The sequence below is a fragment of the Toxotes jaculatrix genome, chromosome 1 (genome assembly GCF_017976425.1).
Source record: "Toxotes jaculatrix isolate fToxJac2 chromosome 1, fToxJac2.pri, whole genome shotgun sequence".
NCBI classification, from domain to species: Eukaryota; Metazoa; Chordata; class Actinopteri; family Toxotidae; genus Toxotes; species Toxotes jaculatrix.
This window is the reverse complement of record NC_054394.1, coordinates 22,786,194-22,808,510: the sequence shown is the minus strand read 5'-3', so window position 1 is coordinate 22,808,510 and position 22,317 is coordinate 22,786,194. Positions and strand designations below refer to the sequence as shown.

Below are 22,317 nucleotides of genomic sequence, written 5' to 3'. Positions count from 1 at the left end.
CGATACCGGCCAGTACGAGCTGCTTTGTACTTAGCCAGTCAGAGCCCACAATGAATACAGGATAATTTGTGGGGGGAATGATGAATACTGGCTAGATGTCCATTAGTTTTATTATAATTATTATTAGACATTCTACAGTAGATAAATTCATTTAGCATCACAAGTATCACTGAGAATTTCACGTTGTATGCTTGTACTTCCTGCCCTCTAATTTACCCTTGTGGGGCTTCTTGAAATGAACTGGACTGACCTGAACTGAACTGAGCTGAACTTAAGCGGTCTGAATTGAACTGACCCAAACCGCAGCATCTGTATATTTGGCCTTTAAGGTTTCAAAATATGGCTTGCTTATTGACCTTAGATATTGGTCTTTGACCTTAAAGGTTCAGAGGATCACTGGACCTATTGAACACAAGATGAATCCAAAGGTTCTGGGTCAGTGCACTTTGTGTAGATTTCAGCAGAGGTTAGTTTGGTTGGTAGTGTGGATGAATATAGCAAAAGCATGTTATTGGATTGTACTGAATGATGTGTTGTATCTAATCCATGCAGCAAGGCCACAAAGGTCAGAGAGATACTGAGCACAGTGAGGCTGAGTAAGTGTAAAAAGCTGCACTCTATTCTGTATTCCCACTGAGGCCCTAAGACTGACCAAGCAGACAGCAGGCCGATTGAGACAAATGGGACGAGCATATTGGAGTGCTATTCTACTCTCAGGTCTTGTTGGTGCCTTATGGGGCACTGTTCATTTCTATGGGGCTATGTTTGTGTGTATCTGACTGTGTGTGTGTGTGTGTACATGTGTGTTTGATATCTTAGGTAGGGGGGTGGTGAACGAGGACAAATTGCAGCTTCTCTTTCACACATCATTGGACTGCTTCTTTTATTCACAGGAATGAGAGTACACCCCCTCCCTCTACCTACCCTGCTAGGTTTGATACATGCATTTGTCCTTTACTGTCTCCCAAAAACACACATAGTACTCACTCTGTGCGTATGCCTGCGTGCATGTGCTTCTTCGTGTCAGAAGGTGCGAGCGGTTCCAAATCCACCATAACCTTGTCAGTAAGCCAAAAAGATCTGGACTGCAGTTTTTCATTTGATATACTATGTCTCTGTTGTGTGCGTTTATGTGTATGTGACATCACCACAAAGGAAACGCTAGTTTACTCCTCTTGGAAAACTGTCAAAGTAGCTCAGCAACAGCCAAATGAGAAGAGTGGTTAGAGGATAAAACAGAGAGAAATCAAGGTTAGAGGAAAGAAAACACAGCGGTGAAGTATGATGCAGCAAAAGCAGGAGTTAAAGATGAAAATAGAGGATGGAGAGCAAAACAGCAAAGTGAGTGGATGATAAAGAAAGTAAGGGAAAAGAGGTGGAGAAACTAAACAATAATTAGACTGCATTGATTAGTTAGCAGCTGAAGAGCAGTTGTAAGTGATCAAATCTAATTAGCTGGTACTATACATCTTCCTGGAGATAACGGACCAATCAATCAATCAATGGGCTTAAGTGAACTTAAAGCCATCAAAGTCTACTGCCTGCTAAATATTTTTCCACCATCTTCCAAATAACTTAGGAGAGGTCCGATCCAAATAAAATTTATACAAACAAGGAAGTGCGGCTGATGCTGGTAAATGGAGACTATATAGATTTCAACCACATTGAGGTTTCATCAGTCCAGATGGGAACTTGGTAAATATTCTGCAGTACTCAATCATAAAGGCAACTTTTAAAGGTGTTATCTTACACACTTGAAGACAAGTTTGGATTTCAATGTAATTTTTTTGGACATACACTCACCAAGCACTTTATTAGGAATACCATACTAATACTGGGTAGTTCCTCCCTTTGCTCCCAAAACAACCTCTGTGATTTACTGGTATTAAGGGGCCAAAAGCATGCCAAGAGAACATTCCCCACACCATTACACCACCACCACCAGTCTGGACGATTGACACAAGACAGGTTGGGTCCATGGATTCATGCAGCTGATGCCAAATTCTGACTCTACCATCTGCGTGCCTCAGCAGAAATCCAAATTCACCAGACCAGGCTATGTTTTTCCAGTCTTTGGCTGTCCAGTTTTGGTGAGCCTGTGCCCACTGCAGCCTCAAATTTCTGTTTTTGGCTGACAGGAATGGAACCAGACATGGCCTTCTGCTGCTGTACCTCTGCCGCCTCAAGGTGTTGTGCATTCTGCTTTTCTGCTGAGTGGTTATTTGCATTACCTTAGCCTTTCTGTCAGCTCCAACCCGTCTGCCCATTCCCCTTAGACCTCACTCATTAACAAGGCATTTCTGTCCACACAACTGCCACAGCTAAGCTGCATCTATACCATAAGGCATCAGTTCTACACGTAAGTATAAATTGGCCTTAAGAATAATAAACTGAAAAAGAAATTAAATCTTCAAAAATTGTGATACTTTACCACTGATTCCATGGTTCCACAGGGAGCTGTGTTTGTGAACAAAGGTACCATAGAGTTAAACTGGCATTTCACAAGTGTGAACAAGTGCAGCTGTACGAATGACGTGAGGCAAGGCTGAAATCGAGCATGCATGTTCAGTAACCCTCTGCATAAAGTTAAGAAAAAGACTATGAAAAGGTTTCTTTTTTCAGTGGAGAGAAACACCAGTTAGAGAGCATTCACACCTAGTCTGCTGGATTATTCATCTGAACCACACATCTTCTAGTATACTCCTCAGTGGTTTTGCTGTCTTAACTTTTCTTTTATTATTATTTTTTTTTCTTAACAATTTGACAGCAGAATTTATGGCCCACAAGCCAGTGTACTGTTTTTCAAAATAAATTCCATGTTTTGTTTTTCCAGCTGCACCGAAAACATACTGAACCCTGACTCCAGAACCATGATGCGTATTCAACTGTGAATTTTGTGTAGCGTTACAACCCTCATTGTGTAAATATGTCTCCTGTTGCTCTGTATCTATGAAGTATTAAGTCCAGTTGAAGACCGGACTGACTGTATGTACTGCAGTCAAACCACAACAGAAGATAAATAAGCCCTCGCAATGGGCTTTTATGCAGAATGATTTGCTACAGTGAGTCACCTGCATAAACTGTGATGGTTTTCCTCAAAACCACAATGTTTGTCACAGGATGGCAGGTCACTGTAACTGTCACATGAATGAGTGAGCTGCCACTCCATGTGACTTGTGTTTAAAACTCTGAGTTTGTTTGATATAAGGCAGTATAAGCCCTGACTTGTGTTTAAAACTCTGAGTTTGTTTGATATAAGGCAGTATAAGCCCTGAACAGATTTGATGCCTATATAATAATGCATCCTTTTATGGCATTATGAAAGGGTTTCTTCTTTTTTTTTCTCCTTTTTTGTGCATAGCAAAAGAATATTTCAGAAATATCTGCAGGTAAGGACAGAAATACATCACTAAAGCAAGAGAACATACTGCCAGGGTAACAATAACATATTAGAGACAGTATCAGAATATATTGATTATTTGTCCCACCCCTAGAGATCAGTCATTTAAAGTATCTTTGCTACCAAGAGTCCCTCCTCTCTTCCCTATCTGTAATTGTACTAAACCCGACTTCAGAACCACAAATCGAATTCAGCTAAAACGGAATAAAGTCACCCACGTCTACATGTTAGCGCTGCCACTGCCTTAAAATACTGTGACTGTGTTTTTATATAACTACTATGAGGCTTTTTGTAAAATTGCTGGTTTATTATAAAGCTGGTGACTCAGGCAGCTCTAATCCAACTCAATAGTCTCATCTTGTTAATCATGGTCTACCATAATTCATAATTCATAATTCATAACTGCATTCATTTTTATTTTTTGTGTTCATGTTCATTTGGTGGGGAATAGGGCTTTTTTCCTTCATTAAATAGGGCTAAGTAGCACTTTGGAGGCTTTTATATACAGTTACATAAACAGCATGACCTCTCCCTTGTATAGTCACTGCTCACCAGCAAAGACACAATATTCATAATTAATATGCAACCACTCACATTGATTGCCTATTATTTTGGTTGACTATGCAGTGTCATTATTGATGACTATTAGGAACCGAGAGGAAAGCATCAAGTCGTCTTTTTTTTATCCACAATCTCAACAATCATCAAAATCATCGATAGGTGATTGAAAAGCAAAAAGGAAAGAGAAGAAGGAGTGCACAGGGTGAAGGGAGGGCTGAGGCGTTCGTGCTTGTGTTTCTTCATCAAGAGAGATGAGATAAAAACACAACTTCAAAGCTGATTTCCCTGAACGTGTGAGGTTACGACGACTTTATTATTCTTTTTGAGAAGAAGCCCAAGCAAGCATAGTTATAATTTTCTCTTCTGTCTATAAACGACTACTTTGGTTACATTTCTAAAGTAGTGACCTTATGCAAAAGCGGGAAAGCTGCATTTGCCTTTAAGTGTAACAGCTCTGAAAGAGTCCATCAGTGTGCTTTTTTCAGTATTATAAGAACTGCTTTTGTAGAACACATTCATCCTTTGTAATAATGTTTGTCATTTAATTTTGGAGACTAAATTACTTTTTAAAAAAAAGAGCATGAAAAGAAAGCTCTAAGGGATAAAGAGACCCAGAGTCTAAGAGATGGTCAACAAAGTGTTGTTAAACTCTATTCTTAAGCCTGTCATTATCATCTTGAGAACCAACTCACGTAGAAAATAATAAAATGCAAACCTCCTGAGAGAGTGCACATCCTTGAACTTGTTTTTCTCTCTCTCACTTACCTACAGTCCGCTCACACACACACATACCATTACAGGTGCTGGAGATGTTGCAGTCTGGCCTATTTTTATGATGCATGAAAATCAAATGATGGGCTAAACTAAATCCTGCATAAACAAAATGGCTCAGAAGGCTTGTCTTAATAAGCATACAGTAATAGTGAATGATCTGTTTACCACAAATTATCTTTTTTTTTTTTTTTTTTACTTCTATGCATGTAATTGATTTATTAAAGGGACGATTAAGCTATTATTCAATGAATCATCTAACTAAAAAGAACATTACCCATAAAACATTATGATGTTGACCAACATACCCTTGGGTAAAGATTACAATAAGCTGACACATTGGAAACACACCACTCAGGCTCTGTACTACGGCAAACTGTCATCCTCTCTTTTTTTCGCTAAATGGAAGTAAATAAACCAATCTGACTGTGACCTATTTTACAATGCACCTGTTGTCTGAAATCAAATAAACTGAATTCAAGGTGACTGTTCAGTCAAAAAACCCGTACCTCTGTTGTTTTTCATTTTTACTTCATTTTTACTTTTTTTTAGAAGAGCAGATTGATTTAACCATATTTTCACCTGGATGGAGAGAGAAGGCAAATGATCTACAGGTTATTTGCAACAATCCCCCAAGCTAAGTGAAAAATAATATTGGTTCACTAAATGTAAGACATCCAGTGGTATGATGTTTGCTTCCTGGTTTGGTTGTTTGCTGGTTTATTTGCATGTACATAACAGTTTTGAATTTGCAACAAGTTGGTGGGATGTGGTGCACATAGCACATAGTACTAAATACATTGGCTATTGCCAGTTGAAGGGGTGGTTATGTTGAAGTTGGTTAACAATACTATTTTGCCATATCTCCTAACTGTGCTGGAAAGTTTTTGTGCTGCACTTGATTTTTTGTAGTATTGTTTCTTATCAACTTTTCAACTTGAAATGAAAAACACATGTAAAAATGTATCAGCGGATTTTTTTAATTAAAAAAAATGAGCCATAACTATAAATTATTGTAAACTCACCAGCTGCTGCTACATTTTGTCTTTAGGCAAGCTGAACGTGAGGATGGCTAACATTCCATGTGAGAGGGATATTCAAGTAGCAAAATTAATTCTAGTTTCATAAGGGTGAAATTGGCACAATTCCTATAACAAGCTGCAAACTAGATTCAAATCGAGTGAATTCATATTGACTGACCCTGGGGTTTTTAAACATAGTGAAAAGTCTGCCATAAGCCTCCACTAACAGACTAGGGACTTAGTGTCTGTGTGTGTGAAGGTGTGTGTGACGGTGTGTGTGAAGGTGTGTGTGTATGTGTGTATTTGGGTGTGGTCCCAGTGAAGTCATACACTCACTGGGACTACTAAATTAGTTTGTCACTTGAATCAACAGAACTGCCTTTCATGTCTTTCATTCCCAAAAGAAAAAAAAAAGCCAAATTCCAACCACCCAACTCTTTCATTGGTGGGACACAGCACATCTATTGACATAAACATACATGAATGAACTGGCGTCTGAAATCATGTGTGTTGTTCCTGAGTCATTATTATGAGCCGCATTGGCACCTGTGTGCAGTGCAATATTATGAAGTAGTCTGCTTAGATGTTGGCAGTCTAAACTTCAGACAAAAAATCATTTTAAGAGGAACTTGGCATGAATTTTAAAAAACCCTTCTAAAGGAGTTTGACCGGAACACGTTGTTACCCCATTTCTATTTTCCGATAAGCAGTTTTTTTTGTTTTTGTTTTTAAATCTCAGATCAAAAGGGTAAGAGGAACTCCTCATTCTAATCTTACCCAAGAATTACAGACCTTGTTATGTCTTCAATTGTCTTCTGTAACATTCCTTTTCCATGTCTGCAGTTCTACCTAGTATTATCTTTTAAAAGATTCACCTACACTAACAACAAGTCAGCAGCCAATTCCGCCTCAGCTGCCATCTCTGAAGCCTGCTCAGAGGAAACTTTTCTTGCTCTGAAGAGGAGGGGCGACACAAGACGGCACGTTTGTACTCATATCAACACAATCCACAACTGTGGCAGTTTAGCCCCAGGAGTAAATGATAAATGTAGCTTTTGGCATAGATATTTATTCCAACACACAAAAACCCCTAACGCAGCAGTTTGCCAGCTCTCCTAAAATAGCAGTGTGTTGTTTTCCCTTTCTACTTGAGACGTTTTGTGAAGACACACTAAACCAGCTGGTCTGGGTATGTATATACAGCTGGGACCAGTCTGATTATTGATAAAGGAAAATATGACTTTGAAGGGGCGGGGGGGCAGTGAAAGTGGAATGAGAGACAGAGGACTTTACTTGATGTTAAATTATTTATACGCCTTTGAAACTATAAAGAAACAAAAAAGGAAAGGGTGCAGTATGTGATCTTGGTGTGTAAGCCACTAATCATTTAGTACTTGCTCATCAATAGTTGCAACAGCTTTTCCGTTAAATTAAGTCTTGAGTCAGCACTGACCTTGCCTCACCCTCATTAGTCCAAAGCCAACTCAGCCCAAAAATCCAAAGGTGTTACAGAGGTAACTGGCCTATCATACTGTTCACATGAAGACAAGCACACATGCGACCATACATAAGAAGCACAGATGTAGTATACTTAATGAGCGAGAAGCCTACGCACAACACTTTAAGGCCCTAGTTCTGACAGCTTGGTAAACACGCTTCTTTGCTTTGATGCGTCTGTACTCTACATATGAACCTCATGGGGATGACAACACTCCACAAAATCCCTGCTTCTGGCCAAGAAATAGTTGAACATTTAACCCCCCAGTAAAACCAAAACACATTTTTACATATTGTGATTAAACAAACAAGATATAACAAATTAATTGGGAAGCTTCAGAGGTGGTGATAGACGGATTTTGTTACCTTTAGACAGAGCCGGGCTAGCTGTTACCCCCCGTTTCCAGCCTTTGTACTAAGCCAAGCTAACCAGTTGCTGTACAAAGTGGTGGAGGGTGGTATCAATTTTCTCATCTAACTTTCAGCAAGAAAGCAAATATAAGTGTGTTTCCAAAACTGATTTTAAAGAAAAAAACATGCTCTTCTATCAGAGCTACAATGTTTTCCCTCTTCAGATGATGGGATTTACAGAAACTCAGACTGGAACAATATGATCAAATAAAAGGCAGTACAAAAATGCTTTCATAAAATGAACAGAACAAAAGTCTGTATCCTTCAGCGTGCGGAGCAATATCTAAATAAGAATGCTCATCATTTACCAAGCCAGCATTTTACTAATGTGTTTGGAGCCTTCATTATAAAAATGAAATGCAGTCAAATAGGCTGGCAACTACGCAGATTTTGAACTCCATCCATCCATTAGCTCTACCACATTTCCTTGGGGGGGTGCACACACGCTCACATTCACACCTACGGGCATTTAAGAGTCACCAGTTAACCTAACCTGCATGACTTTGGACCGTGTGAGTAAGCCGGAGCACCCGGAAGAAATCGACACAGATCAGACCAGAACAGGTTCAAACCCAAAACCTTCTTGCTGTGAGGCAGCAGTGCTAGCCTCTGCAACACCATGCTGCTATGAAGTGATATTATTAAATCCTCTTATCTAGTACATGTATCAAATTTGACTAAAGAAACAAGCTTTTTATAATTCAGTGCTGAAACAAGCCATCCACAAAATGATGTCTAGTTTGTGGGTTAACAAGACAGAAGCTGAGAGCTTGTGAACAAAACATTAAAGAACAAAATTATTCCATTTGAATTGATAGAGGAAGAGCTGTTCCATAGATGAAAGGATTTTAGATATTTCCCTGAAGCCCAGAACCGAGGCCAGACACAGTTATATAAACACACAAACACAGATACGCACAGAATGCACACACACATATGTCAAATATCAATACATGCACAAGTGCGCACACACACACACACCTGGGTTCTCCCTCTATACACACACACGTACACACACACAGCAGATGGACCACGTCTAATTTCACTTCAAGGTGACCTATCTACTGTATATGCATCGGGTCAGTGGTGATGAGCAAAGGAGAGGCAGCGATAAGGAGGAATGGAAGACAGGAAGGATACTGTCCATACATCTGGGTAAAAACTGACAGAAAGGCTTTAGGATAATGCTCCGTTGTCAAAGTGTTGGACGCCAGTTCCTCTCCGTTTCTTTTAAGTGTGTCTTTGGTGTCTTAAGAATCTGTCAGACCAGCTTTAGCATTAATCAGCTAGCCCACAGAGGAAACAATCACACATAATCTCAAGCTCTAAACTCTGCTGACCTTCTCTTCAAATGCACAGATAAACTCCCTTTCAAACTTCAGTTAGTTAAAAACACACACACAGGCCCGGAATCTGGCACTGGTAATTTTTTCCTTCACTCCCCGCCCTCCCTCCGCTGTTGTCTATCTGATTGGTTACTCCCACAGCAGCACCCATGTCTCTCCACCTGGGAGTACATCGACTCAGCATGTCAACGTGACCTCAAAGAGGACGCATTTCAGACAGTGTGTGTGGGGAGAAGGGCTGTTTTACCCCATCAATCTGGAAAGAGGAGAGAGGAGAGGAGAGCGAAGAAGAGGAGAGGAGAGGAGAGGAGAGGAGAGAGAAGAATAGGAGAGGAGAGAGAAGAATAGGAGAGGAGAGAGAAGAAGAGGAGAGGAGAGGAGAGGAGAAAAATACACAAGTTCCATTCATCATCTCAGCAGTGTTGAGAGTGTATAAATAGCAAGATCTCTACAGAGTTATCAGTGAGCCAACGCTTCCATCGTGGTACTTCATTTATTAAGACTGTGCGCAGATCAATACAGCAGACATATACACTCTGTACTGTTGACAAGATAATCTCATCATTATGAATTTGGCTTGGGTCGTCAGTAACATGAGCAATTGCAACGCTTATCTGAGATGACAAGAGCAGAGGGAAAGAGAGGGAATCCAAAAAGTGAGAGAGTCAGAGCATGAGTGGGGGAAAATGAGGAAGAGAGCGAGCACTAGTTTTTGTGTGTGTGTTTTTTTCTTTTTTTACACTAAACAATGCTCAGAGCGATAGATAATGACATACAGTATTTCAGTACCAAACAGAGCAAAAATCAATAAGAAACGGAGCAAACCAGCAATTGATTTGAATGCGAAAGGCCCCAAAAAGACTTCTCTCTAAGACATAAACCCAGTGAGGGGCCAATTGAGTACATCTGTGGAGTACAATAGAAAAAGATGAGACCAGCCAAATATACGTTTTTCAATATGCCATTAGCACTCAGCATTGCCCCTGCTACCCTGAAGAGCAGACACAGTCAAACGTTTGACGACAAATCTTGTGTGCCCACCACTTAGAAGGCCTTTTGTTTAGGCAATAACATCTGAGAGCGCCAACTCATTCGCCTCTGTTGCCACAAACACATAACAGCCACTGCAAAACACAGTGGCTGTCAATTCCCTTCAGACACACACGGGGCTTTAGACATGGGAGTCAGATTTCAAACTGTGCTACAGATATAAGCGGGAACAGAAGAGACAGTGGGATCTCTCCTATTAGAGTGCTGGACTTTCTCAGACACACTCGAATTGTGCACACACACAAACATACAAATATCACTGGCAGGATTACACTGTGCAGAAAAATACTACTCAAATTGCCAAGCAAATTGTCATTTCCAGATTGAGTGACTGTAATATACTCCAGTGGTTCTATAAGGAGAAGAAGAAGCCCGTTTTTATAGGAGCTTGTTTTGACATGTAGTTAGGTGAAATTAGAGCAAATGAGATGGCATTTATGGTATATCCCTCCAATCAATTAATCACATTACTGATGAAGCTGAAGAAGTGCTGAACTATAGAAGGCAAGGACAAGGAGAGAGAGATTCAGGGAGAAAAGGATAAATCATTTCTCTTATACTAATGAGATAGAAGGTGAGAACAGATTCACATAACTCATTCTTTGAGCTGTGTGTTGTTTCTACAGCACATGCCTAGCGGGCAAAGAGAAGGAAGATGTGGCAGAAATAAAAGCTCTCTCAGGTTGGACTGGTGCCAAGGTACAGCAGAGCGAATTCCACTTTGTTTGACTTTGAAAAGTGTTTGATTTACAGTGAGGAGACCCAGCTGCTGGCAGTTCAAAGAATACATCGCCGTGCCCATGTACACCTATGTAACCTTCCGTGCGCTGTGCATCTCAATGCACATTACTGTGAGGTCACTCCTATCTACACCCATCTATTGCTGCAGCGCCAGCGCCCTGCTGCTCAAAATGTTAAGTCTAAAGACCCCAGGAGGGAGCTAAGAGCCCTCAGGGGGGAGGCGGCCCCGTCAGGGAGGCCCATTCCAATCTGAGAGAACCAGCAAGACTGGTGCTTCAGAGCACAGCTGGTGGTAGCACAGGTGCATGTGTGCGTGTGCACGTACAGACACACACTCACAGACACATGGCAGCTGAATCTTAGATTCCTCCACTGTGAAGGTTATGTTTTGTTCTCTTGTTTTTGTGACCTGTGTTGATGCTAGGTTGGCTCCTTGTGCCTGAGTTGTTTGAGCACAATGCCAGGAGCACAGAAGTAAATGTTTCAGAATATTCTTTGTCAAAATCTTCTTTTTCCTGTATAAAATACCGCACATTGAAGGAGTTGATATTAAAAGAAAACACATGATTGTCAGGTAGAAAACACTGAGATCCATCTGGTGCAGGCGTGCGCTGCACTTGTAATGCTACAGAAATATGGGCAACTGACTGTACCAGCAGGGACAGGAAAATATCACTGCCACACAAAGGGAATAGCCACAAACAAATACGAGTGGCAAAAAAAGCAACAGCAGTCATGTTCTCAGTAGCCATGTAAAAACAGAATTGAAAAGTAATTACAAAGTCTGATTGGACTTGATCTGAAACCATTTAAAATGCCAGTCTGCCTATGGAAGGTGAAACAAGCTAAACAAAGGAACACAATGACATGATAAAACGATAAAAAGATATTTTGAAGCTCCCGTGTCAAAAAATTAGGCAGAGGGCTCCTGGCTGTCCACCTCCTTTTCATCTCACACACACATACGCTCATGCACACAAACCCACAATAAGTCCAGAGTGAATGTCCACTGACAATCCACAGTCTTATTATCGTGCCCATGTCATCTCCAATAGGCTGCTTCCTATTGAACCAAGCAAATTGGTTTAATGTGTCCGGCCAATCTGGCCATCACGGAGGTCAACTTGTGTTCTCATATCCTGTCTCTTTCTCTACACTTGCAAAAAACAAAATTCCATTGTTACCCTGCATTGGCAGGTCAGGAGGTCTGTTAAAATAATGAAATTAACCAGCACAGTTAAGTGCTGTGTCCATATAAATGCACAACAGTTGGCTGAAAGGAATTTCTAGCGGCTGACCAAGAAGACAATATACTGCATACATACATTATCGAACTTGGTCATCTATCTATCCATCTATGTATATATATCTAATTCTGTCTACAGTTTGACTCTACTGGAGTTGTTATAAGTTACAAGGGGAGATTGTATCTACTCGTGGGCATAGTCAGGGGCTTACATTTATATTCAATTATTTAGCAGGGTGACTTGGATTTTTGAGAACTTGCAATAAATAAAACATTGACTTCAACAGCTGCCTCCAATCTCAAACTAATTTTCTGGGTACTTATAAAATGTATCTGCACATGAACTATTAATTGCGTAAATCTTTGAAGAATTGCACTGAGTTTTCAGCCTGAGACTGTGTAATGCTTTTTATATCCAAAGAAAAAGATATAAAGACACTGGTGGAGTGTATTACTATCAGAGCTTATTTCTTCACTCTTGCTTTCTAAAACTTGAAAATTTCATTGCCACTAAGGTGCTGAGAGAAGAATACGCTATTTGAGAAATTACTACAGCAGCTTCTCTTTTTCCTCATACTGCCTCACATTGCAAACAGACCCGGGAGAAGCAAATGAATGCTCAAATTCTGCTTATATCAAGAAAATAAGCAGCTTCTTTTTTCACACTTACCCTGTGTTCTGCCCTCCTCTACCCCTATGTTCACAAATATGTAGCCAGAGACCTCAGATGTTTATCGTGACATCTTCCGCTTTCCACTGATTTGTTAAACGTTATGATTTATTAATGAAAGAGGATGCAAATATAGCTGCTGTTTTGTGCTGTGTGTTACACTCCTGCTACAGCTTCAAAACATACTGGTGGTACTTAAACAAGTACCTCTGCAAACACCACAGCAATTACAAAATTTCAGTGTTTTGGTTATATAGAGATAACATAATTTACTGTTGTTCCCTAGAGCAACACTCTGTGGTCTGACTTCACTTCCTCTCAGTTGTATCTATCATATGAGCTTGGGGGAGATGAAGAAAAATAAAACTGCCTATTAATAATTCAGAATTTCAGTGTGTAGTGTTATGTACAGTAGCAGCAGGTTTATTTGAGGAAATATGAAGATACACCCTAAGGCAAGCTGATTTTTTTTAAATGTACTGCCAAGTTAAAATAAAACAAATCTGGCCTAGTGGACCTGCAGAACTCAACTGGGGGACAAAAGTACACAAATTACAAATGGCTTCTTGAACTGTCTCTCATTCCTATAAATGACTGTTTGTGCATCTAGCGGCTGAGCCGCTCAATCCTGTCAGCAAGCAGGCTTCAGCACATACAGGTTTACCAAATTCATTCCATAGAAAGCTCCAGAGGAAAGTTATCTAAAGATGAAGGGAGAGGGAGAGAAATGAAATAAAGAGCGCTTTTCTATTCATTGCCTCAGTGGCCACTGAAGTGTGGGAGCAATTTCAATACAATATACAGTGGAGGCTTTGATAAGACTTTTCGGTAGAATCCCTAAAAACAGCCCAAGCCCGGTTACATATGCATCTGTGTTTGTGTGCACGAGCATGTGTGTGCGTTTCTTGGAGGAAGGGTGTTTCAAGGTTCAGACAAATGCAAGATTGTCACGCTCATAAAAGAGAGGGGCTCTGTCACGGAGCCTGCCAGCTAAAGGCTTAAATCACATGCCTGGAATGCACAATGACGTTACACCCACACAGACACACACACATGCACACACTCAATCTCCCTAAATTATGCAGAGTAAGACCATTCCTGGAAGCATCCATTTTCAACATCTGCTCCAGCTACATTGTTGGCATGCATATGCTTAACCTAAACAGATCAAAGGAGTGAAAATTTTATCTCCTATATTGTATACACGCTGCCTAAATGATCACAGTCACACCTCTTAACTGCTTTTTTTTCCCCACTATTCTTTAAATTCTCTCAATAGATTTATGGCTGCCAGTCATTTTGAGAAACCTTTCAAAAACCTTGGTTTATTGTAAACTGTTACAAGAGAAATCTGCCAGGTTTTTCTCATTTAAATGCAGTGAAACTGTGAGCAATTTTTAAATATCATGGGCTCGGTGCTTGCTTCGTAAATTCACTGACTGTCATTCAAAGCAATTTTGACAAAATGCTGTTAGGCAGGCAATTCCAGAAAAATATTCTATAATCCATGTGTTTTGTTGCGTATTTATGTCTGAGATTTTTCATTAGAGCAGTAGGATCAAGTGACAAGTGACAATGTCAAGTCAGCAGAGACCAGAGCCCCTTTTCTCCTTGACACCCTCGTCTCAATGCCACCCTACACAAGGCAGAATGCCGCCACCTAAAGGCAGCTTTTATAGCCTTTCAGACTCCCCCTTTGCCTCTGTACCACCTGCACCTTATTAACATGGATGGTGTCCCACCGAGACAGGATTCTGTTTAATTAGAGTTTCACGGTGAATCAAATTACAACACTCAAAACAAATCAATATGATAAATTATGGGCCATTTAAAAGTAATGACACAGGAGTCTTTGAATGTTTAGTAACAATAAGGACAGCTTCTCAAAAAGACAGCAAGAAAGCAGCAGAGAAACTTATGAACCAGTCACTGGACCACAGTGTGGGCACAGCTACTGAAGCTAAACATAATGTGGGACAGAATCCTAAAATGCATTCAAAGTCAGAGTGGGCGCAGGCTCACTCTTTGGAGTGAATTACTGAAATCCCTTCTTCCTGAGCATTGAGGAATTTTGTAGCAGATTGGTTTTAACCTTGATTCCACACTAAGTAATTCCCTTCAACGCCTTAAGCGGAATTAGGCATCATTACGTATCATCCATCTCCTTATCCCTGGAATTCTCTTTACAAATGAAATGAAGCTCTCCACTGGGCCGGGTGCTGGCACAGTGGTGACAATGATAAGGCCAGCAGAGCTCTACTGATATGTTCATATTATTCCCCTCTCCCAGCTAGAGACCAAGCCCAGTCTGTCTGCCAGTGCACCACTATAAAACATCATTAAAGCCCAGCAGCAGTGTGGAGCGAGACTGGGAGTTGCAGGCAGCTACAGTAGCCCTACTAGGTGCAGACGAAGACAGCAGCACTAAGGTGCCCTTGTGAAAGTGACTGAGCAGGTAATACGCTCTCCCGCTTTATCCATCTCTTTATTTATTTTTCCTATTCAACCTCTCCTCTCGTGGCAACTCTAGTGACAGATGGGCTGAGAGGCCTTGGGATCGATGGAAGGGGAATTCTGTCTTTGTTTCCTGACATTTTTCCCATAGCCACTCTCCTCTGACTCAGGTTACTTACTGTCCACACAAACGGAGAGAGGAGGCAGGAGCAGGGAGAGGTGGGGGTGGGGGGAAGTGATACGCTGCTGTACAGCTTCTGAAGAAACTTAATGCCTCGGGCCATCTCCCTCTACACAGGTTTCTGTTGAATAATACAATAGAGCACCCTGCACGCCTGATGAGTCGAGGGGACCCTCTGTAAACAAGACACTAAGGAATGTGTTGTTGCTGCTTCTGCTTGTTTTCCCTTTGACAGTCTGAAGGGGGAGAGAAAAGAAGTGCACAAAATGGGTGTGCAACAGCCTCATGCAGTCTAATTTATCATCACTACATTAGCAGAGAAACAGCCTGCAGAATGGACCAGCAATTATTCTGTCCCTCTGATTAGGAAGCCTTAACGGTCTTTGTACTGACCCTTGCCCTATGCAGCTGGCTCATAATAGAAGCAGGGCTGAGACTGAGAGTGGGAACAACAGACAGTGGCCTTCCTCCCTGGTGGGAACACGTCACATCTGATCACAGTCATCGTGGCATCCACGTCCAGTGCAAATAGTGGGATAGAAAAGACAGTAGAGAGCCTAATCGAGAGACTAATAGTTACAGTCCATCAGGGAGTAACTGAAAGAATTCTCCAACTGTACCAAACAGTAAAAGGCCATAGGCAGAAAGTAATAATAATAATAATAATAGCAAAACCTACTGATGACTATTTATTCTATCAAATTATATTAGGAACATAACATTTTTATTTGTTAACAATAGGTAAACACCAGTTCACTTTGCCTCAACTGCCCATTATCTCCAGTGTTATATACCACCGTCTTAAGCAGGCCTTAATCCTCGTCTGACACGACAGACTTTTAATGGGCTTAAGGCCAAAGACACAGAGAAGTTATCACGTTAGAGGCTTATACACCCAAGTACTCCACACAAAGACGCATAAAGCAGCCGTGAAAATAAGTACAATCTGCTAATCTCTAAGAATTAAAACCACTAGAATTAACCACAAAGAGCTATAGAATTTGATGACTGATATGATGTTATAAACAGCGGCTTGAAACGGCAAACAAACATCAGTCATTGTTTGAGTAAATTTACTCTCACACGACATTATAGCTGCAACTATTACAATGTACACGTATACTAATATCATACACAGGTAAGTATGTTTTCAAAAAAAATCTTATTATTGGATTAGGACATACAAATGTCTGTGGGATAATTGGAACTTCAACTCTTTCTTCTAAAGGAAGAAAATGACAGTGATTGAGTGATTTATGAAAAATTTCTACAGAAAACCAATTTCAAAAGCCTGTCGTGACATATTTCAAGCACAACTGATTTGTGTTTATGTCACTGGCTGTGTTCTATGAGAGCGCCAGAATGACTGTTTAATCCTTCTAATGCTCACCCCTCCCTTCGTTCTGTGCTCCTGGGCTTCTCTGCTTCTGCCTGTCCTTGTCTTCTTTTTCTTTCATTTTACAAACCAAGGGGGCAAACGCTGATATAGGAAATGGGAGCTTTCAGAAGGTTGTGACGTGAAAGCGGTGGCACAACAGTGAAGGAGAAGAGTGCAATTTCTCTTACCTGTATGATGGACATGCGGTTAGTAGGTGTGTCTGTAGTGCTGGTGACTGGGCCTGTGAAGCTGGTGTGGCATCCCACGTGGCCTTGGGGCACGCTGAGGTTATTGGCAGTGGGCTTGAGGTACATGACCTCTGACCTTGGTGAGCTGAGTGGCAGGCGTGTCTGGTAGTCAAAGTACATGGGAGAGGTGGCCAAGGAAGGGCTGCTTACCACATTCATCACATTCATGGCATCCCGCTCCTCCACCTCGCTCTGCACCAGCATGATGTCGTTCTTGTTAATCTTCTTCTTCTTGCCTTTCCCCAACTGAGGGTGCGAGTACTCTGCAATGCGACAATTATAGGTACGGATCTCCTTGTTTTCCCGCTTGCATTTAATTGCTATTGTCACCATGGCAGCCAGAAGCATAATGGATACGATGCTTAAAGTTACAATAAGAGGCAGCGACATGTCCCAATTCTGACTGTCCTTTGTATGTGTAAGTCCATCGGGAGGACGTCCATTGGAGGCCTTGATGATGAGTCTGGCGGCAGCGGTGAGAGTTGGCTTGCCGTGGTCTGACACCCGAATGATCAGCTCCACAATGGGGCTCACGTCGTCCCAGAACGGGTGGGCTGTTCGCACCTCCCCTGTCACCGGATCAATTTCAAAGAGGTGCTCCTCATTGCCATCTGAGATCTCATAGGTGAGCCTCCCACTCTCCCCATAGTCATTGTCCACCGCCCTCACTGTAGTGACAATGTAGCCAACACCGACATTACGCGGTACATGGATTTCAGCTGTGTCGTTTTGGAGTAGGGGCAGAACTATGACAGGGATGTTGTCATTGACATCCAGAACACTGATGCGCACCGTGGCATTGCTCTCCAGGTGTGGAGATCCTGCATCTTTAGCAAGAACCTTGAAGTCAAAATATTTTATTTGCTCATAGTTAAAAGATCTCACAGCGTAGATGGCTCCATTAGCAGCGTTCACGTTAACATAGGTGTTGACATCACCCCCACTCACATTGGAGTTGATTATGCTGTAGTACACTGTGCCATTCTGGCCAAGGTCTGGGTCATGTGCCAGAACAGAACCTAGGTACTCCCCAGGGATGTTGTTCTCGGGTATCTGAAGAAGATAAACTGACTTGGTAAAGCGAGGAACATTGTCATTCTCATCCAGAATCTTTACGGTGAAGGATTTTGTAGAGTTTAGAGGAGGAATGCCATTGTCTTTGGCGACAATGGTGACATTGTACTCATCCTGCACCTCTCTGTCCAAAGGCCTGTCTGTCACCACTGTATAGAAGTTGTCATAGTTCTCCTCAAGTTTAAAAGGGACATTACCCAACACTCTGCACTGAAGCTGCCCATTCCTGCCTGAGTCCTTGTCTGTGACACGGACCAGAGCAATGACTGTGCCTGGAGGTGCTGCCTCACTGATGGCTCCCTGTCTCACAGACACAAAGCCTATAGATGGCCAGTTATCATTCCTGTCCAGCACTTTAACGGTAACTTTACAATGGCCGGGGATTGGATTGGGACCTAGATCCTTTGCCTGGACGTCAATCTCAATAACTGGGCTCTCTTCGTAGTCAATTTCACCCTGAATCTTTATGACCCCTGTTCTGGAATCTATGGAGAAGAGCTCCCGGATTCTCTCTGGGGCATAGCCACTAAAAGAATAGACTACTTGTCCATTGTTGCCTTCATCAGGATCAGTAGCATTTAAATCAATAAGGACTTTACCAGGAGGTGAATTTTCAGGAATTTCCACGACATATGAGGGCTGATCAAACACAGGGCTGTTATCATTGGAGTCAATAACTTTAACATTTATCTGCATGGTACCTGACCTAGGATATTCCCCCCCATCAGTGGCTGACAAAATAAGGGTGTGATGGCTTCGTTCCTCTCGGTCCAGTGGTCGTTGAATAACTAATTCTGGGAATTTTGTCCCATCCCCACGGGATTTTACTTCCAAGGAAAAGAGATTGTAGTCATCGCGTGTTATCTGATAGGTTTTCAGGCCGTTTTCTCCTGCATCTGGGTCATGCGCGCTGGTCAGGGGAAAGCGTGTCCCTGGCACAGCGTTTTCAGAAATGTCAATATCTATCTGATCTGAGGGGAAAGTGGGTGAGTTGTCGTTAATGTCCTGAATATCTATTTTGATCATGCAGATCTCCTTGTCATTGGCAAACACCTCCATGGAGAGCTGGCACTTGGGGTTTCTCTTACACAATGTTTCCCTGTCAATGCGTTGCTTTGTGTACAGCAGTCCGCTTTGGGGGTCCACGTCTATGAGATGCGGGGCTGAGTTCTCCAGCACCCTGAAGTTGGCTTTCTTACCCTGTCCTCCCTGCCCAGTCTGTTCGAGTCCGAGTCTGGCATCTTTGGCAATGTTCCCAATTACTGTCCCCGGACCCTGTTCCTCTGGGACAGAGTAATTCAAGTTTTTCAATGTCAGGGCTTGAGCCCATAAGAGAAGGAAAAAGAAAATAGAAAGATACATCCCCACACCGTAAAAGCTACTACAATCTGTGCTGTGTTTACGCTTCCTTTGACCTGTTGATATTTTGTTCAAATTTGGTATTTCTATTATTCGGGATCAAAAAAAAAGTTCTGTTCATCATGTGACGCCTTGGCATTTGTCTTTGAGGATTGTCTTTGCTCTGTCTCTCTTTTCCTCTGCCTCTTCCAGCAATCTGTGGTGCTGAACACCTAATTTATATTCAGCAGAGCGCCCAGACTCATCTGAGCAGTAGTCGCGATCCAGTCTCCAAACAGAATAGTCATTGTAAGTGTGTCTTCACTCATACCACCTAAGAAGGAAAACAGAAAAAAAAAATGTATTTGTCATAACATATACATGTCAATTAGTCACCGAAATAAAAACAGACTAAGCTACACAAGCCATTCTGCCAGGAAGAAATCAGATCCACCGCTGAGCCAAAAATGAAACAGGGCTCATGTGTAATTCATCTCCACAATTATGGGGGAAGCTTGTCAATTAGTTAACCTTGGGAAGACACTCAGCGCAGCACTGACACACAGGGAAATAATGATTCCCCTTGTAGATTATTTACTACATGTATTATTATAAACACAAGATTCAGTATGCAGTTTTTAATCTATCTCTAATGTGCAATGCACGTCCTGACACTGGCATGATAATGACCCATTCACACATTATGAGAATGCTCACTGAAACTGTAATAGGGCAACTTTAATAATATGGTAACACTGCAGGCGTACAACTGGAGACGGCCTATTGTGGCGGCTATTTGAATAAGTGTGTATAAAATGAGCCTCTTACAAGCATTAATAAATCCGCATAATCCGGATATTTAAAATGAGCCTTATAAAAATTCAGAAATGAGCTGCCAACAGCTCAGCACAGCCGTGTAATTCTCTCCACTGACGCTCTCTGTCTCTCTTTCTATCTGCAACACTCATCGGTCCATGGGAGAAGCTGTTGCATCCGCATGCATAAGGACGGTTGTAAAATAAGAATCGTTTGGAAAATGAGCAACAGACAGGGCTTCCAGTGGGAAATTACTCAAACACAAAGAGACCTAAAGAAGAAAAAAAAAATATAAACTTACCGAAAGAAACTGCTGTGATAGTCCCAAAAAATAAAACTGTAAAAAAAAAAAAAACAACAACAACAAAACAGTTCCAGCAGGGAGAGTTTCATCCCCAAACCACTTCAGCAGGTACCACCCGTTTCCTCCTTCCCCTCTGTGTGCAGGAAAAAAATCCACAACCTTCCGATGCTCACGCAGTCTACAGTGCAGCGCAGTGGAAATAAAAAAAAAAAAGTGCTCCAGAAAAGTATGACTGTAATGTCAATGAGCTGAAGTCCTCTCCGCTGTCTGATTAGGATGCAGCGGCTCGCCTTCTGCCTGCAGTGAGTCACCGTTCTTCAGGAAGGAAGGAAAACTGTTTGGAGAAATACTCTATGAGGAGAAAAAAATCCAGTTGTGTGGTAAGGTAGATCCAGAGTGGATATTTAAAAGGCGTTCAGTGCTTTTTTCCCCTCTGTCCGAAACATCGCTGAGTGACTGTTTCCCGTAGTGGCATTTTGTCCTTGTCCGTCGTCCCCGTCAAAGTCCACACACAGAGAGAGACAGCTGCTGAAGAGGTGGTCAGCAACAACGCCGTATTCTGGCACAAGTCTCTCTGTTGCTATCAGGAAAAAAAGGGGGTGATTTTCTTGAATATATACGCACAGTCGTTATTTAGTATTTTCCGCACGTAAGACAGCCCTAAGCACACAGAGCGCTTCCTCTCACTGACTGAACTCCGGACACCGCATGGTGCATTAAACATTGTCGCTACTCCTCTGGCAGCCAATGAATTTGAAGAGGTGGGCAGAGAAGGAGGGATTCAAACGCCGCTTTGGGTACAGACTACAAATGATTGGTGGCTCGTAGTTCACCGGTGGCGCATCTGTTTTTTTCAAATATCACACTTCATTGTTGTTTACAAAAAAGGAAACCGAGCGTTGAACACGTAAGAGACATGTAGGGAGCCAGGCTGAAGTGGCTTGAAATTTCAGTTAAGTCATTTATCAATAGGGAGACAGAAGGATGTAAATTCACTGGAAATGAAGTCATTCTCATCAACTGAATCTAGTGCGTGTTCGCCACCTTTTATTGTGAAAGTCACTTAAATGTGTTCAGAGCGGAGACAAAATGAGTCTAATGTAAAAGAAGAACACACTCTTAGATATTTTGTCGTTACTTGTGTGTTTTTATGTACTTAACGTTACTGAAGTTTTACTGTTTCATTCCTCATTTAGAGTGTGCCTCGCTTGTGTTTAAACTCAGCTTCAAAGCTTTACCGGTACCGGTGCTTAGATACAATATCTATGAAACTATGCTGCATTGTTATTATGCAGGTCTGTTATGCCACCTGAGAAGCAGCAGTAATTGCATTACTCATTTTTTTCTTTTCTTTTTAAAGTGTTAAATCCTTGGGAAATAATATCATGGAAAATTATGAGAGATTTGCAACCAGTGATTGCAGCAGGTATTTGAAGTGACAGTGAAATCCTGCCTCATCTTTCTCAGTATTATATTATCACAATTAAAGTTTGAAAACTTCACTTCCTCTTATCTGTCTACTATAGCTCCTGTTCTAAAGAGAAGAACCAACAGGAAATGTCCATTAAAACGTTTTTCTGAAATGGTTAGTCGACAGACAGAAAATTGTTTGGCAACGGTTTTTAGTAATCTATTCATTATTTAAGCCATTTTCCAGCACAAAAGCCATACATTACCCATTTCTAGTTTTTCAGTGGTGAGGATTTGCTGCTTTTCTTTGTCTTGTCTGATGGAAAGTCTAACACCTTTGTGTTTTGAGCTGTTTGTTAGACAAAACAAAACATTTGAAGGCATCACCTTAGACTTGAG

At 41.5% G+C, this 22,317-nt stretch overlaps 1 protein-coding gene across 2 annotated transcripts in view; it reads right to left on the bottom strand.

The window, feature by feature from the left end:
* The window catches only part of pcdh17 (protocadherin 17), a 55,857-nt gene extending 35,308 nt beyond the window's left edge, over positions 1–20,549 (bottom strand). For both annotated transcript variants that reach the window (XM_041042320.1, XM_041042329.1), the window contains exons 1-2: positions 20,506–20,549; positions 16,917–19,722 (exon numbers count right to left, since the gene is read on the bottom strand). In XM_041042320.1, coding sequence (XP_040898254.1) covers positions 16,917–19,412 — 2,496 coding nt within the window. In that variant the 5' untranslated portion in view covers positions 19,413–19,722; positions 20,506–20,549. The remainder of the gene's footprint in view (positions 1–16,916; positions 19,723–20,505) is intronic.
* Between the last annotated feature and the right edge of the window lie 1,768 nt (positions 20,550–22,317).